An 18,501-nucleotide genomic window follows, 5' to 3' on the forward strand; every position below is an offset into this window, starting at 1 on the left:
TCTGTAGAGATTTGTGGGGATTATGTAGACCCTCCTGAGGTCGTTGCCAGTATGTATTTGCTATAAGTAGGCTCTATAAGAACAATAAGTGAGGAGCTTCAAAGGCAGAATCTACATCCTTGTATTAATTATGCATCATAAACACATAGCTTATAGCACTTCCAGTGGTGGCTGCAGACAGTACTGGTTAATCACTTCTACAGTGGACACCTTCAGTCTTACCCCTGGCCACCTATTATGCATCCCTCTAGCTGAATTGTAGAAAGAGGTGGATAAATTAGGGTTTGTCTCTCTGCAATCACTGCTGTATTAATGCAGAGTACCGGGTTGTAACAAATACTGTGGTAAATTCATGACGACCAAGATTACTTTTTGCACTACAAGTTGCCCAGTGCTCTACAGTGAGGTAAGCGCCGATGGGAGGATTGATGCAGGTCACCAACATCACCTGAGCAATGTACAGGTGTCTGACGAGTCACAGGGTACGTAAGAGTGGTGATATAAGCAGCCCCTGCCAACATGGCAGTCTGTATCCTCAGAGAAACGACACCAATTTACTCTGTGGGCTCCCAGTCAGTGTCCACTGATGACACAGCTGGGAATCCTGCCATAGAGCTCAGCTTGCGCTAATTGCAAAACTTCTCCACTGAGCTACTCTGGAGCCCCAGCTTTGTTGATGACAAATGTTAATCAGAGAAGTTAAATTTATTTCATGTCCATTAAATACAATGACAGTGTACCTGCTGATGAGATATTTTGGAATCTTCTTGACGATATACAGTACTTCAGTTTGTCAAGGGCATAAGAGGCAATTTCCTGCTGATGCTGAGTAAAGATAATGAAATGATAATCAGGAGAAACATGAATCATGTCTGAAAGGGGAGGAGAAATAAACCCATTGTGACTAGATAAAGCCATCAATCAACCTTTAACATACTTCTCAGACCTCAAAATAGCCATTGAAACACACCACATATTTGCAAACTGTACTTCTTGAAAGCAAGGTTGGATGGAAAGTGTGCAAAAGAACAATAAGGAGTAAATTATATCAAGCGTATAACAGATAAATACAAGACACAAAATGCTACAAACAAGTGTTTATTTTGCGCATAATTCCATGATTCCTCAGTGATCACACATGTTGATTAAAACAATTGGGTACATCCACACTCAAGACAGTCTGCCTACAATACAGACATCAGCTCTCGAATGATGTGAATAGACTTGATAACAGTCAAGTTCTCCCTGATTGAAGAGCTTATTGCACACAGATTTTCCACAGCACCACAAAACTGCAGGCTGATGGGCTCTAATGCCATTTTATAAATCCATTAATGTAAACATTCACTACATATTCCTAATAGCTTGATATTACTCAGTCCCAGCTCTCTCATTGGGTAAATAATAAAGCAAATAGCTACTGCAAATAAAATATAAGTATGGGGTATACCCCGCCAACGCATAATTTGGCGGAGTGCATACCCACCATCCCAGTTGTCTGCAAAGCTATACACATGCATTGTTGACCAGGTTAAGTGTTACTATAGCAGTTCAGAGATCCATGCTTGGATGGTCCCAATTTGTCAAATATAAATCATCATTAACAAGCACAAATCTTCATAAATTGGAATGATTCATATGGCTCAATAATCACCTTGGCAGTATGTGATATGTTCACAAAATGTAGTTAAGACAACATGAAACCATTTTATTAAATATAATCATAAAAGAACAGCCTCTACTTTGATACAAATGATAACTGGAAAGCTGGTACAGATATGGGGTCTTCTGCTGATACATTCCAACTCAAATATACTTCTCAAAAACTTTATGCATACTATACAAATGAGCACTTCAGCCACTTATTAAGTTGATTCTGGTTGCATTTAACAGTAAGTGGATATCTGCTGGGTGCTCCTGGCTGAAAAAGATGCAACAGATGTTTCAAACATGACTTCTTTCAAGTATTTTTACTGCAATCAGGAGTGAGTCGATTAGTTCGCTTTTAAGCCCCCCAGTTGCATGCACCCCATCATACAGATACCCAGGGAGCCTATTCCTAGGAGTCCTTCATCAGCAAGACAGAATGGGGGCACTAATCTTTATCTTGCATTGATTGTGCTAGGCTATTTTGTAGTAGCATTATGTTGCATAACTGATGATTATTTTTCCCCAGTGCTGTCTAATTATCACTTTTTATAGGTCCTTATTAATTTATATTTGTACTTGTGTACAAGTCATAAATAATAAATTTCCCTGGCTAATGGAGTCTCCTAAATGACACTTTAATAATACAAAAAACTTGTTTAACCATCTCAGTTGAACAGAGCAGACTTCTTCATTCATATAACTTTAACGGCTGATATCTACAAAGTTGTTCAACTTGTTTCCTTGAATTCTGCCGTGGAGGCTGTCCAAATAAATTTCTCCACCTAAACTCTTACATTAATCAATATAAATCAAATGTCAAGTTGAATACTGAATACAGGCATGTTAACTGCTCAGTTGGCAGCAAGATCTACCCCAAACTGATACCACTCATATCAGCAGGGTTTGCATGTAATCTGGAATATTCTATCAAAGTATCATCAAATCGATAACACTCTAAATGGGGAAGTGAAGTCACATTGGTCCAAAATAAAATAATTACCTGTTGATTGTCCATGCATAATGACAATATGCTTTTATGACTCCAGGAGAGGGAATCTTGCCTTCATTAGGTCTTCCTGCAGCACTTCATCTTAAGATGATTTGCAATTTCAATTCAACATTTTTTTTACTCTTCTGTGTGTCTAACTATACCCAGTGCTTGAAATACATGAATATTGTTGGTTTTTTACATCTTCTGAATGTTTTTCCCTGAACGTCTTCAGGGAAGCATTCAGAATGGTTTTTACACATAGCAGCCTATGAATAGTTTAAGAGTGAAGGGTTTATCTAGTTAGTAGTTATTGGTCCAACTGGTGCAATAGCTATTAGCCCAAACACTAGCACAAGATGAACACTTGAGTGGCAAAGCACTGAGATGAAGGTTTAAAACAGGGGAACTCAACCCTGGTCAAGTAGAACTGCGGTGCCTGCAGGCTTTCATCCCATCTGAGCCTTAACCATATGGATTGCGATCCTCCCGGGCAGAAGTTGAGTAGCCCTGGTTTAGGATGTCTTTAATTCCCACCAATGCATGACTGCAAAATACCTTGCACACACAGCCCAACCACAGATAAATTACAGCAATGCTTGGATACACATCAACGTAGTGGCGGCCCATTCTGGACCAACAAATGAGTTCAAGAAGGGCATGCACTGGCATGGATTAAGCACTTCCTTTGAGCTCTGAGGTTGGTGACCTTGGCAACCATATTAATGAAAAGGGGGTAGGTCATTACTTCTGGGTTTTGTCACCTTCACAGCTCAGAGCAAACTGAAAATAGTATACATCCAGCAGTTCTTCCTGTCCTTCTCTTTGTGCTAGCATGTTCTTGTGGAGTAGACAACTTTGTTACCATGAGTTACTGCAGAGGCGAGCTCTTCAGGGGGATCATGATTCTGGACTCCATGCTTCGGATCAATGGCACTGAAAAGACAGCAGTGCTGGTTGAGTTGAAACAGAATAGTCCCCATTTCAAAGTGAAACTTCATGTGCAACATATGCTAGAATTGAGTGCTTGTTTTTATAATCACAAAACATTTGCTATATGTATTCAGCAGTGTTTTGCGGTGATAAGTAAAATAAGAGACAAAAAGCTGGCCTGCAGTCACATGTTGAAAATGGTTTCCCTTCACCAGCTACCACAATATCTACTTGAGTTGGAGTAGTGCAGGGTTGTCAAACAAGTCCTGGAGGGCTTCCCCTGGCTTAGTATGTCTAATTGTTCAATTAGTCATATGCTTATAGCCCACATGAATTTCCAAAAATGCACTGCCATGGAATATTTTAGTATGGGGCACAAATATAATCTTAAAACGCAGGCAAACTTTCTTAAAGATGTTTAAAAAAGTTGCAAATCATTGCTAGTGAAGCAATTAAAAGCAGAGGTCTAATCAAATCTAGCATACCCATGACTCCCTCAGAGTGGTGCTTTACTTAATGACTCTAGGAAGCAAGCATGACCAGATAGCCTTTTGACATTTTCCAAATTCATCCTCGGCGTGTATTTCGTAATCCCTGTCAACTGACTAATTTTAAACTAACTCTCCCTCTGCTGTATGCATGTGTGCATGCAATGTGCGTGAAAGGTTACTTTCCTTGCAAATGACAGACATTTAGTTTTTGTGTTGCAGCACGGAAAGTGTTTTTTTTCTTACCAGTGTAATACACAGCCGAATCCCAGCCCGGCTTCTGCCAAGCAGCGCTACGTGTGTCCTCTCTGGACTGCAGATCCTTATACGCTGCAGTCAGGACCCATAGGACAAATAGTAAATAAAACACATTTACAATCGCTAACACACTTTCACATTTCTTTGTATGTCCTCTGTATATAGTGAGTGTGATGGTTCTAGGAGACAGTTAACTAAATACATTTTAACTACACAGCTACACTAGTTAACATTTAGTTAATACATTTAAATACCTTGGGTGGGGGAACTCACCCCACAAGTGGTGGACGACATACAAATCTCCGATCTGTGTGAAGAATCCACCAACTGCTTCCTGGTTTTCTTGACGGTGCTTGATGGCACGTGCCCTTGTGAAATGTGAATGTAGTTAACTAACGTGACTAACATGACACAAGAAGCTTATCAAATGCATGCCTCTGGAGTAGCAATGCAAACCTTTTTAAACCATGTGTTAGTTTCTTTATATGGTGCACTGAAATAATTAAGGAATATGACACTCACCAATGATTACCCCATTCAATCATTGTCCCTGGCTGCAAGAGAAAGGCAGAAAACACAAATGCAGTAACAGATTGCACTGTAGTGTTTTTTCTGTCAGTAGGAAAGCCACATACCCCACATATTCCTTTTATCTCTTGATCAAGAGTTGCATGCTTGACTTTGAAAAGATGAGAGATGGCAAACCTCTTTCAATACCTAACTTTTATAGAGCTGACAAAAAAAAAAAAAAAAATTCCTCAAACGGGTTACTCTAGCTATCAGCATTTTGTCTTCAGGGCGTCTAGCCTCCATTTTCAACAACACTACTTACCTTTAATGCTATTTTTTTCAAACATAGTAAAATCATTTAACTTTATTTTACTCAAAGTTACAGTTCGACTCTGGCTATTTATGTCCAACAACACATAACTTTCACTGAAAGTGTGTATGAATAATGACAAACACTTGTAGCTACAACACTTTTCCTGGAAAGCCACTTCACCAGTACATATCTGATCGAGCCAGATCTTATCAAAAAATTGTTGTCTTAACTGCATCGACTTAGTTTCCTTCCCCTGTTTTGCAAGTGCCCGTGGTTTAACCAGACCATAAACCTGCTGGATCATAACCCTCCAGGACAGATGAAGCCCTGTTACACAGTCAAACAGGCTGGCTTAGTTTGATGTGGCCACTGACCAGGTGAGAAGTTAGCTACCTTGAGTCTGTAGGTGCGCATTTCATAGATGTTGGGTCCACTTCTGGGTGCAGGTTCATTCCAGAAACTAAACTCAAGGAGAAGCTGGTTCCGTCGTGAGATCAGCATCTTGCTCCTTTCCTTACGGAACTCCAGGTACTCCTAGGGAGATGCCGAAAAGGCATGTCACTACTTCTCATATGGAATTGAAAGAAAACTTGTTAAATGGGCAGGGTTCTGAGTATAGCAAAATGTCCCCACTAAATGGTCTATTATGTTATGTCTATCATATCCTTCAAAACAAAAATGATGGGGCAACCACTGTGCGATTCCGGGACAACCCTGAGAATACACTTGACTCATTCAAAGGAAGGGGACTTGCTATCAGGGCACGTGTAAATTTTGCATGCTAAACCTCATTGGTTTTAGGTGTCAAAATGTATATTTCAGCCAAAGTGAAACCATGTATATATGGAATTTACCTTATTCTGCTTCAGCTTGTTTAAGCACTCAGTCAAGGCTGGGTAGCCACCTGAGTACCGCCAGAGGTGCACTGCAACAAAATAACAGCAGGTGTCACTGTTGCGCTTTCAGACCTCATAAAATAGTCAGCAGTAATTTGCCGACTGCCCACTGTCCAAGCAGAAAAAACTGTTACACAAGACACTTATGCATTTAAAAATATTTTTATATTTAATATATCGGAAATTTAAGTTTGTTCATTATATCAACTAGCCCAACTAGCCTACTGTTACTGTAAATTTAAGATGTTTTAAAAGTTATTATTATTCCTTCTCACCAGCCTGGTCTTGCTCTCCATACCAAGTGTTCCAGCTTCCTACAACTTCACACGGGTAGTCCTTGTCACAGTGAAGACGGTTCTGCACTTCTGCCCTGCATCAGTGAGTGACAAAAGACTACTGACCTGTGGAGGAAGAACTGCACCATCTAAGACTAGGAGCAAACATCCAGGAAGGAACCATTTCATGAAACAGAGCCATAGACTTAGTCATAATGAACACAAAAGCTTCACTCACGACAGGCTATTATAGGCCTCCAGGCACTCCGGCTTTACATTGTGAACTGCAAGGGAAAGGGGAACAGTTTATAGCTGGTGAGAACTCTACAGACAGTCAGAGAACACAAAGCAGAATATTTTTAGTAACCTAATGATATTAGCAGTGCTACAATTTTGAAATGTCCATGCTAGTTGAAATGCCTGAGCTAGTTCCCGGGTATGTGTTGAACTAGTTCAACACTCTGAAAAGAACTAAGGGGCAAAGAAATTCTAAAACCAAACTATATAAAGACTTGAAACAGAACCATATGCATATATATGGAATATATGATATTTAGCTCTACGTATAATGGTGTTCAGCTCTTAATAGATGGAATGGTATTCAGATGATCAGAAAATACTGAAAAATACAGACGCAGGGATATAGACAGACTGTCTACAGAGAGCTAGATAGGAGTGAAATGACCTGTTTTGGTCTTGCTTTTCCTGATGCTTTACCCATTTCATATTTATCAATTCCATACTCAAAACCACAAGTATACTTCTACCAGTGATCAAATTCTTGTATTGTTTGCAATCCTTCAACATTTAAGTCCATGGACATCTGTTATGGAAAATGTGAGATTTCCATTTGTTTTTTGAACTGACAAAGACTTTCTTGAAACCATAAAACCATGTGAAGGAACCTGCATTTCAAAATTAACCATATGACACTCGAAGACAGACATATTACAGTTAATATATGAGAAAGGTATCATGAAATAATAATGAACAATATTCATTTACACTAGAGCTGTTGCAAGTAGACTAAAGGCCACAGTATGTCATGGTTTTACAATGTTTTTGCTGTTTACTTGGATGGATACTGCATTAAAATCCAAGCAAATTCTTAATATTTGTCACACAGGACTACAAAACATGTTATGGGCCCAATAAAAGGGTTAAGTGCGAAAAGTAACAACAGGTGGAGGTGATTTAACACTGTAAGTCTGTTTCACAACTGCCAAGTTATGTTGCATCATCATTTTGAACACCACAGAAATTGAAAACATGCTTGTATCTGTGTGAAGCGAACTTAATAATCAGACTCTACTCACACTGCATTTTATACAAGTTGCTAGTCTCTTTCTTTGACAGCAGGTTGGAATGGGCATCTTTCCTGGGGTCAACTTTGTGCACAAAAAGGGATCGGAACCAGTTCTTGTCGTTTTTCTCTGAAAAACCTCTAAAAAGGGAGCACAAAATTGATAACTTAGATTCGAAAGTATAGTTTTTTTTTAGCAATCCCATGGAATCTGAGACAAGACATTAATACACCCAGTGCAGCGTGAGCCATGATAGTTGTGTAACTAAAAACACCACGTTCTCACCATTGTCAACACCAAACGCAACGTCAGTGTTTTAGCGTTGTCCGATTTACAAACGTACACAGAGCAGGTATCCCTAGTTCTAATGCACAACAAGCGCCTCTTCCCTCACACTGTACTTAAATTGCTCTGGTCATGTGACAACGCTAAGGTAATCTTCAATGGGGCAAAGTTCACTGGCACAGGAAATGATCAAATTAAGACTCTTGGAGACAATTCTTCAACGTTTCAAACCAATTTAGTGTTTGTGCGCTGTGCATTCTGAAACGCTTTAAAGATATGAATGCACTAAAAGTATATATTTTTAAAGGGGACTCAATATCGCACCATCGTTGATTTTTTTCCCCCACATGCGTTAGATAAACAACATATGTGGGGAGAGCCCAGAGGCTGTGTGTGTAACTTCTGACAAACACTGAAGTAATTGGCAGTGAAGATTGATTCTTTGCCAGGTCTGACTTAAACGTACAATCATGCATTTCTCAATATAACTGAACGAATATATAGAACCACAACAGAACTTTGTCCAGAAACCGCATGCACGAAACTCTTAGCTAAGGAATACACTCACCCTCTGCAAATCGAAGGTGATTTAAATTTACCTTTGCAACAACAGCAGCTGAAATGAATTCTTAAAAAGGGGCTGCTGTCTTTTGCCCAATTTTAAGCACCACGTCGCCGCCATCTTCTACGGTAATTCTTTCCAGACCCTCTTGTCCAGCCACTGTCCTAAATCAGTAGGAAGAGAACAGTGCGTGCTATGTTGTGCGCTCTCGTATGTAGCTCATGCGGATAGGGCTATGCACGTCGCGGCCGTCTAGTCCCTGCGCAAAGGTTGAATACGCGTGCATTACGTGAGTGTCACAACCCCAGAGGCTCGAAACATGGTTGCAGTAAAAATTCAATGCAGCTTTATGGTACCGGCATACACGAAACCTCAATAACTGCCTGAACGTTTATCGCCTCCTGCATGTCTGGCTGATAAAAACTAGTCCTTAATATTTTCGCTTTTCTATCTTTGTGGGTGTTGGGCTTCGTGAGTTGGGAGGTGGAAATTTATCGACTCCTCCAGATAATTAAATAATAGACCTACGCTTCACGGAGCTGGAGTATAAACCTTCTTGAATACATGTAATTTAAGGATATTTAATGGCCATCCATTTATTTATTAAGCACACGCAAGCACAATGTATCACAGTCGACTCAAGGTTGATAGCCAATATCTACAAGTAAAGGTATTTGCCACAAAAGTATCTTACAAAACTATCCATTGGGTCTTAAATATTCTTCTGTGGTGTACACCTAGGAGGACAATCAATTTTATTAACATATCCAGTGTTACTTTTACATAATTCAAATGAGTATGTTGACTTTTAAATTCAGTTTGGCATGTTTCTCCAGGCATTTGGAATGGCTTCCTCCAGGTAGAAGTTAACTGATGCGAACAGGGAGGATCCAACCAGCCGAAAAGTCCATTCATCATTCACTGGTTTTCAGTCTTCACAGGCAATGCTGTGCCTTCTTCAACAGTCTCTGAAGTGTCCTGAAAAACAAATATCCACAACTATTGAATATCATGTCCCATAATTAATATATGCATGTCCATGACCAAATATTGAAATATCCATATTAACAACATACACAACATACATTTAACATATTAATAATATACATTATGATAAATAAAAATATTCACAGAATGCAGTACATTCTAATAATACATAATTAAAACATAACATAGTTAATACATAAGTGCATATGAATGCACAGATGCAGAACATGAAATGCATTAAACATTGTTTTTGATACCTCACTATGTGATGCTGGTAATGCCACAAAATAGCATCTTTACATTAACCTGACCAATATCATATTTCCTTTTAGAAAAGCCTGGAATATGCACTGGCATTACATCAGTGGCAAGCCACTTTGTAGGGCCAATTTTCTTCCAAACTACCAATCCCAGTGTGCACCTTAGGTTCATCTCCTGACTGTTGTTTTCTGAGTCTATCACACTCCTTGTCACATCAAACAAAGCATTTCTCTGGCCATTTCTTCATCAGCAGTTCTAATTTCAAAGTCTAGTACTTTACCAGATGCACATCTACCATTTATTAGCAGTCACCTGTTGCTGAAACTCAATGTGCTTGTCCTTTCCACAACAGTCTGAAAAAAAAAATCTTCAAACCTCAAACTTAGCTCCTTCAGCCTAGGGTCAGTCTAAATGTCAGAGCAGCACATGGTGGTTGCAGAGGAGTGGGTGACCGTTATCACTCTGATTAAAAACACTGGTTCTCTAATTATACCCTGGAGAGTCAATCAAACATGGCACACATGCTGATGTCCTGCTATTTTTTTCTCTTTTTTTCAGACATTACCTGATCACACTTCTGGTCTTAATAATTACAGTGTGCAAGTACATATCAGGTATATGAGAGAAACATAGATGTTACCAAGGGCTTGCAGACTCTAAGAACACATGGCTGTGTGGGTGTTCTGAATAGGGTTGGTGCTTTTCCTACATACCACATTTACATCTTTTACAGCAGGTAATTTCTAATCTGTATGAAAATTAAATAATTAATATTAATTGCCTTAAAAATAATCTGTATTAAATTCAGTCAGTGTAAATTAAGACAGCACAAACACACCTCCAGTGACACCTTTCTTACATAAACGCGTTAACTGTTAAGTGATTCAGTTAACTTAAAAGCTTGATCAAACCTTGTAAATTGGGCGCTCCATTTTAATAAGTATAAACTGTACAGGAGTACCCAGGACAAGTACTGGGAAGTGCTGCAGTGGAGTGCAAGGCACACCATGATCAGGCGCCCTCCTCTGGTGGAACGCAGTCATTGTGGCCTTTCAATCACTCAAGTCCCGACACTGTTTGGATGTGTAGTAGCACTTACTTTGGGCTTTAACTTTTTGAATTTGTCTATCCTTCCACCGTGTTTCACTTGCAGTTTGGGGAATGTTTCTTTTACTGCCTCGTATAATTCATCAAAATCCACGTTCACTGTGATTTCCTGTGAAAAAAAGGATGTGACAAACCCCTGTTAGTGCTGATGAAGTGACAAAGATGTGAGCTCAGAGGACTGCAGATTATATGCTTCAAGCCAAGACAAATGGTGACATACAGAGAAGTCCAAGGACTCCACAGCTGATTCTGGGTTCTCCTGAATTGCTTTCAGTATTCCATAGCACCCTGCAGTCTGCATGGGGTTTCGAGACATCTTGCCCAAAAAGAAAAAGACAAACCAAACCAGAAATGATACAAAGGGTGAAATAGGTATGTTATAAATAAATAAAATGATTACTTTTGTTACTACAGCTAGATTAAAGTCTAAGTACTAAGAAAATGGACTTTTAACCAAAAAGCTGAATGTGAAAATCCCACCTGCTATTGCTATTGTAAATTAGCCTAGATAAAGGTAGCCACTAAGACAATATACAGTGTGAAGCCATTTGTCCTTGATGTCTGTTAGAGCTATAATGTAGTTTTTTTTTTTTTTTTTTTTTTTTACCAATGCTACACCATACACTCTTTTTAACTTACATTGATGGTTCGGATTGTCTTGTTTTCCTGGAGGCCCATTGCAAAGCAGATTGCTCCATCAGGGGGGATCCGATTGTTGCTGGGAAAGAAAAAAAACAAATATCAAAGTGTTGGAGGTGCGAGGCAGCCAATATATCAAGTGTTTCTTTAAAAATCAGCACCTCTGTTTTGAAACAGAGGTGTACCTGCAGTCCCTACCAGTGTTCAAGATTATCACTGTTCACACCAGATTCTCAGCAAGCTATAGGCTGCGAATCTTCGACAGGTGTTTTTGCCTATATTACCCCAATGATGCATGTTACCTACAGGCAGTAAGACAGCAACCCTCCTTTGGCCTGCATTTCCTGTTATGCATTTGACACCAAAAGTGCTCACCTTGAGTGTTTTCTGTGTCACCATCAGAATGGCAACAATTAAGATTCTTTTTCATTTCACAACACACAACACATCACAAAGCCCAAGAAAATACATATCAGGATTAAGAGAATGAATTTTACCTTATATTCAACTCCTCAAGTATGTTGTTGATTTTGAGTGCCTCTCCCAGGGCTACTGCCCCATCTTTCCCAAAGCCATTGTAGGAGAGATCAACTTTTCGGAGGAATATGTTTGCCTGACAGATGAAGACAAAGATGCACTGAATATATCATGAATCAAGGCTTTTATACAATTCTAGGACAACATCATTATTGTTGCCATTTATTATTGTTGCAATATTTACTCTAAGCTCATAAACTCAAACTGGTTCGAGGTAAAAATAAAAAAGGTCCTCCATCATGCTTGTTTCAGTGGATCAGATCAGGTAACAAACAAGTTTAAGCCCTATAAAAATAATGTCATTTTTTTATTTTTCTTAAAAATATTTTCTAACATAAAACCAATGTAGTTTAATTTAGTTTCAGTATCTTTAAATAAAATATCACACAAAGCGAAATTTCAAAGTATTTGTAATTCAGTAAAATGTGAGAATTTTTCAAGGGTCTGAATACTTTTGGAAGGCACTGTAAGTCAAAATAAAAAAAAAAACAAAGAATATACATCCAATCAATGCCAAAAATGTTACATATGAAGAATATATACGACTTATTGCCACTCACACAAATGTTTGTTTAAGCATATGCAAAAACTACATCAATTGAAAGTGTGTGTGACTGCTATATTGCTACCCTCTGTGTGTGTACGATGACATATATACATATATACACACAGATGACATATATTGCTTTTATTTTGAATTTAATTTTACATGTATTGCCATACACAATTTTCTAATAAGGGATTCTTTCATCCTGTCCAGGTCAAAAGAAAATGAAAGATGAGATCCTCATAAGAATGTATGGATGAGAAAATACGATACCCCCAAGCCTTTTGCCAGAGCTACACTGCCTTTGCCTCGTATACAGTTCCAGCTGAGATTGAAGTCCTTTATCGCTGTGTTTTCAGCAATAGCAGTGCCTAAAACCTCCCCTGTGAAAATCAAGAAATAATAACCTTAGTGTGCACTCAAATGCCTAATCTTTTTCATCCATTCTGAAACTACTGGTATTTACTCCTATGGATGAATTTGAAACCCTTGATTCAATCATATGCCTTTACTTTCCAAACAAAGCAATAACAGTAATAGGAAATCTAATAAAACATAGCTAGGCTGATTGGTATCCTTCATCATAGGCCAATAGAGATGAACGACTGTCCATCTCTACAAGTGGGTATATTTAAACATGAAAAATGGTATATGACTCCACATTATCGATGAAAAAATAAGCTGTTTGGATACAATATGAGTGTATCAATCATATGTGGGATTCTCCTCTTCACTGATCTGGCAATTGCCTCCCTTTCACTTTCACAGAACATGGGGCTGTTGCTATGCTTTATCAAACTCTTTTTTTGAACCAAGAAGGTTTTTGTGTCAAATACCTCACTCATTGTGATTGGGTTTTTAACTTAGGGAAATTTTGTATGTTTCAGCATGGCTATTTTCCCAATGACCATGGGCTCTGTCATGCCAGAGATTTGTAGACTGTCATCCTTTTTATCTGAAGAGATTACCGCACAAGCTTAGACATATTGCATGTTTTTTTTTCCAATTTGGTGGATTAAAGTAGAAGTTTACATTCATCACACCAATGGAGAAACTTTAACAACAAACAACAAAACTGTAAACATGATTTAGATAAAATGCATTTCTATGTGACCATTCATTCATTCAAGGTTACATTCAAGCACTGGTAACCAGTTAGCACATACTATAGTATTAAAAAAACCATTTTGTGGAGGCCGCTGTTATGTTTGCAAATAAAATTGCACAGTCTCGTTCCTATGGATCTCAGATTCGTATCCATGGGCACGTATCAGTGTGCAAATAAACATGTCATTATTTCTATGTGATTGCTTTGTGGATGTTGGTGCAAAATCTGGGTTGTGACAACAGGTTTGGCTGGCTCAATTCCATCTTCTTTGACATTCACCTTTCAAATGAAAAATGCATGAAGGAAAAATGCCTGAGAACAAAACTGGGATGTTTCCCTGCTCACTGCCAATATCTAACAACTGTCGTTATACTATCATCTGACATGTACAGGATGTACTACAAACAATAAATGTTAAAATACTCTGGGGACTACCTGCCGCATCCCCCATCCTGTTATGACTTAGGTCCATGACCTCCAGCTTCTGATTGGTCATGAGGGCCTTGGACAGGTACATGGCAGCATGGTCATCGAAGTCACTGCCGGAGAGGTTGATGCTGACCAGGGTACTATTTTCCTGGAGCATGCTGGATATAGCCTGGGCTCCTTTCACTCCCAGCCTGTTCTCTGATAGGTCGATTTCTGGAAAAGCAGCAAAAGGATTGTGGCACCCTGCTCAGTCTGCTACTGTTCTGCACAGTGTATTTCAATTCTCAGTATAATATCTGCACTCAGCCTCATCACCGCGGCATCATTTAAGGTGTATCATTTGAAATGAAAGCACCCTAAATATTTGAATGAAGTGACACATCTGACAGGCATATGATACATCTAGTGTATTCAAAAATAAGATAAATTAAACGCTGAGGAACTGGCAGGGAGGCAAACCTGCAGACATCCCAGCCCCCTGGGAGCCGTGGGAGACACCTCCAAAAGAGAAACATCAGTCCCCAATATATTCTCTTAACTCAGTAGGTAAACAACTCCCAATGTAGGTAACAATGGATTAAAGATCAATTGTGTTGATTGACGTGAATGAAATGTCATGTAACGTCTGGAGAAGAATGACAGATGGAGGCAGTGGGAGCATTGCTGCCTCTGTAATAAGCACCTGTGATGTAACAGTTCTCCTTCAACATCTCTGCCATGGCAGCCCCGCCCAGCCCCTCCATCCAATTATCCCTCAGGTTCAGCTTCAGGATGGAGGTGTTGGTTACCAAGGGAACCGCCAGAGCTTTGGTACCCTGCAGAGGAATTTTTAAATAGTGAGATCCTGTGTTTGCTCTGATTTTGTTACATGATAGGAAGAAAGGAGCTGTCAGAGAATAGCTCTGCTTCCAGAGCTGGTACATTAAACTAAAACCACCCCATTTTTAGAGTCTTACATTTGAAATGTGGTATCAGTGTCCCCAAAACGGGTTCAAATCTCTTGATGAAACATTTGGCTGAAAAGCCAATTGCAGGTCTTGTGGATACACATACTACCTCAGAAACCATGGCTTGAACTTACCTGGGGCCCCAGACCATGATGCATCATAATAAGCTCACTGGCATGCATGTTTCGCAGAAAGTAGGAGACCGGAACCACCCCAAACACCTTACACGCTTCCCTGTAGCACGTCTCTCCAGTAGGGTCATAGGGCTCTTTTGCATCTGCAATAAAACCAAGAGACACCTTTCACAGTCTGTACTGCCAGCATCAAAAATGTTGTGCATTGCTGCACTGCTGGCACTGAATATCCCTGAGGTAGATTAAACTAAGCTGAAATGCAGGTCTATTTTTTTTTTCCTATTGGCTGTTGAGCATTGCTTTAACAGATGGTCATCACTGGTGGAGAAAGTAACCTTTAATTGAAAGAAAATGATACAAGTGGGATTTATGTGAAGGAGCTTGTGTGGGAGTTTCTGCATCTTCAACAAACCAAGGAAAAGAAAAGGAGAAAAAAAAAAGAAATAAACCTGCCAGAAATGAAATTGTTAAAGTCAAAAGAATGACTCATCTGTCAGCAATTCTATTCTCCTGAGACTGGTATCCACAGTCTGTGCCCCTTGCTTTCTAACACCTTCCACCATGTGTGTGATTCACTTGCAGCGTTTAATAAGCTCTCTATATGCTACCTTCCAGCTCTAAGTCCGTGTCATAGTCCTGGTCTTCGGTAACACATGCCATCTCCCCCTCCAGATTGTGACTTGGGTCATCTGGTGGCTGACCCTCCTCCTCATTCCCCTGGTTTGTCACTTCCTCCCCTGCACCAGAGCCTGATGGCCCACTCAGTGACAGACGCGTGCTTGTGTCTGATCTCACCACCAACTACAAGGAGGTAGCAGTAAGCATTGGCGTGCTCCTGCCTGTCTATCTAAATGAATGAGTAGTCACGTGACTCACAGCTATAGGTTTCTGAAGCACTGGCATCCATGTTCAGCTTGCTCTGGGCTGTAATCATTCATAAAGACTTTAAAATGAGCACTGCCTATTTCTGTCAAAATGTATGGGCTAGAACCAGGTAGAAGGACAAGCAAAAAGCCAGTATCTGCTTCAGAATATTTTAAAATATAGCCATCTGTAACAGTAATTTGATGTAAACCTTCCACCTCATCCATGGCAAAATCTGGGGAAAATTACATTTTGGGTCTGGTGGGTATATAATAATAATAATAATAATAATAATACATATGCTATTTTGTTATGAAGTGAAAGAGTAACAGTATACGAGAGTAAAAACGCACCTGGTTGTCAATGCTACCTCTGCTATAGGGTTTTCTGGGCCTGCTTGGTGGTCTGCTCCCAATTCCACCCACTTGCTCGCTCTGGCTGACCAACTCACTCTCCATCTCAGCGGCATTATCTTCCAAGACAGAGGGCAACAGAGATTCGACCGCCAGCTTTTTGCCAAGAACCATAGTTTCATCAAAATTGACCCCTCTACTTCAGCAACAAAATAACATTAGTGACGCACACAGTAACTTGTCGTGATATTAAGCCTCGATATCTTTACTTATCTGTTTTATGTCCACATATATATATTCAAAGGTTATCGGTGAAAGCACTTGTCCGATTAAATCATTGCACGGTGTCGTCTAATGTTACTGCCCCCAGTTAACTGGTTCCATGTGGGAGGGAGCCTCAATCACTGACGGACATGCAGTTGAACTAATTACGAATCAGCAACGTTAACACTTACATCCACATCCTCCAATCCACAAGAGACTCGCTGCTGCAGATATGTTTACTGTTGGACCGATTTGCTTTTGTTGTTAGGTTACCATGGTGTTGAGGAGCTCGCTAACGTTCCCATGCACAAACATCCTGACGCAGAATGCCGTTTACACTATGGAACGCTGAGGTAGAGGATTCACAAACCCATGCATTACATTTCCATCTACACAATATGGACGATAAAGATTAGCAAAGGTTTGCCAAATATATGAAAACGGCGCTGAGCGAACGGTACGTTTGCTCTCATGAGCACGTCACGTGCTGTTCAAGCTATGATAGTTCAGTTGTAGAAAAATGCACTTCAATATTAGCAGCGAAGATAACTGGCTGTTTTTAATATACTTATGAAAAAGAACGAGTTGCTAAATTAAGTTTTGGAACGTAACATAACGATACCAGTAAGCAACAATACCCACTACAGCCTTTTCTTCTCATGTATGAGCTCGCTATAGGTAGCAAACTGCCTCCAAATGTAAATGGAACCATTATTCTTTGCACAGCACGGTGTGCGTATAACCCTGTGTACATATGCAATTAACCCAAGTACACGCATAAGCATATGTAACGTACAATTACACTGACGATATAAATATGTATTTTTATGATCTAAAACTGAATGCTTGGTTGGTTATATAAGAAAGAAGACCCAAAACCTAGTCTGTCTCTCATAAATCAGATGCTGATGGGTTACCTTACTCAAACCAGAAAGCTTATTAATCATGAAGAACAATGGGGAAAAAAAACTGCTTCGTGACAGTTACTTAAGTTGTATTTATAGTCCATCAACCGATACTGATTATTTATTTATTTATTAATCACGGATACGAAATAGTACAATATATGTTTGCATAGCATTTGTTAAGAATAGGCCTACTATAAAATATACACACACTGTATATATGTACACATCTGCAAAAAGATTACTTATGTCAATGAGGTCATTTTATCTGTATTAAATGGCAAATTATCACCCTCTTACATTGTGCATGGTAATGATTAACTGGTAAAGCTGCCAGCTGCACATTTCATCAGGCTGCTACATACCTATAAAGTGTGCCAGCTAGCTTGCTGAGCCTTTTTCCACACACGATGTTGTATCTAACACAGGTTTGCTGTCTGCAGTTGCATGAGTTGTATTAAAATATGTGCATGTTTGCAAAAATATCAGTAGTAATGATAAATGATGTACTATGTATGTTTGCACACCAGCTAATATCATTGCATCAAAGCCATGCTTGTTAATTGTGATAACAGTAACACACTCACACAAAAAAATTAAACATCCTCAAGGCCATATTTTTACTCTTTCACCAAGTACATTTCTTTCCTTTTATTTGCCTTGGCCAGCATGTTCTCTTTGGAATTTGTACAGCCTTTTTTAGTACATGGTAAGACTTCAGTGTTTATCTACTATTTCTGTTAGCACAGAAGCGGGGATTAAAATTTTTGTTAATCACTGTAACATTCTTTGAATGAAACTAGGGATAGCCAGTTTGGTAACTAAATATTTGTAGGTCAATAACATAAAAGTATAGTGGGAACAACAGTGATATTGTTGACTGTGTGCAATTATATGATGAAGCTTAAAGCAAGCTAATATATCTTTTGCCAGGGCTTTGAGCTCAAGAACGGGAAG

General features: G+C 39.3%; 2 protein-coding genes across 2 annotated transcripts; both read right to left on the reverse strand.

Annotated features, from left to right (window-relative positions):
- Positions 1–1,110: 1,110 nt before the first annotated feature.
- Positions 1,111–8,850, reverse strand: nipsnap1 (nipsnap homolog 1 (C. elegans)). Its single transcript, XM_036527923.1, has 10 exons — positions 8,500–8,850; positions 7,628–7,755; positions 6,550–6,595; positions 6,312–6,406; positions 5,995–6,065; positions 5,534–5,674; positions 4,840–4,871; positions 4,591–4,685; positions 4,306–4,389; positions 1,111–3,574 (listed from the first exon to the last, which is right to left on the reverse strand). Exons 1-10 carry the CDS (start codon positions 8,580–8,582, stop codon positions 3,510–3,512), a joined length of 840 nt encoding a protein of 279 aa, XP_036383816.1. The 5' UTR covers positions 8,583–8,850; the 3' UTR covers positions 1,111–3,509.
- lrrc74b (leucine rich repeat containing 74B) lies at positions 8,656–16,549 on the reverse strand. The gene is made up of 11 exons (XM_036526232.1): positions 16,376–16,549; positions 15,767–15,959; positions 15,159–15,301; positions 14,760–14,892; positions 14,084–14,290; positions 12,814–12,923; positions 11,954–12,069; positions 11,457–11,535; positions 11,038–11,133; positions 10,810–10,926; positions 8,656–8,721 (listed from the first exon to the last, which is right to left on the reverse strand). Exons 1-11 carry the CDS (start codon positions 16,547–16,549, stop codon positions 8,656–8,658), a joined length of 1,434 nt encoding a protein of 477 aa, XP_036382125.1.
- Between the last annotated feature and the right edge of the window lie 1,952 nt (positions 16,550–18,501).

Source organism: Megalops cyprinoides, chromosome 4 (assembly GCF_013368585.1).
Source record: "Megalops cyprinoides isolate fMegCyp1 chromosome 4, fMegCyp1.pri, whole genome shotgun sequence".
NCBI lineage: Eukaryota > Metazoa > Chordata > Actinopteri > Elopiformes > Megalopidae > Megalops > Megalops cyprinoides.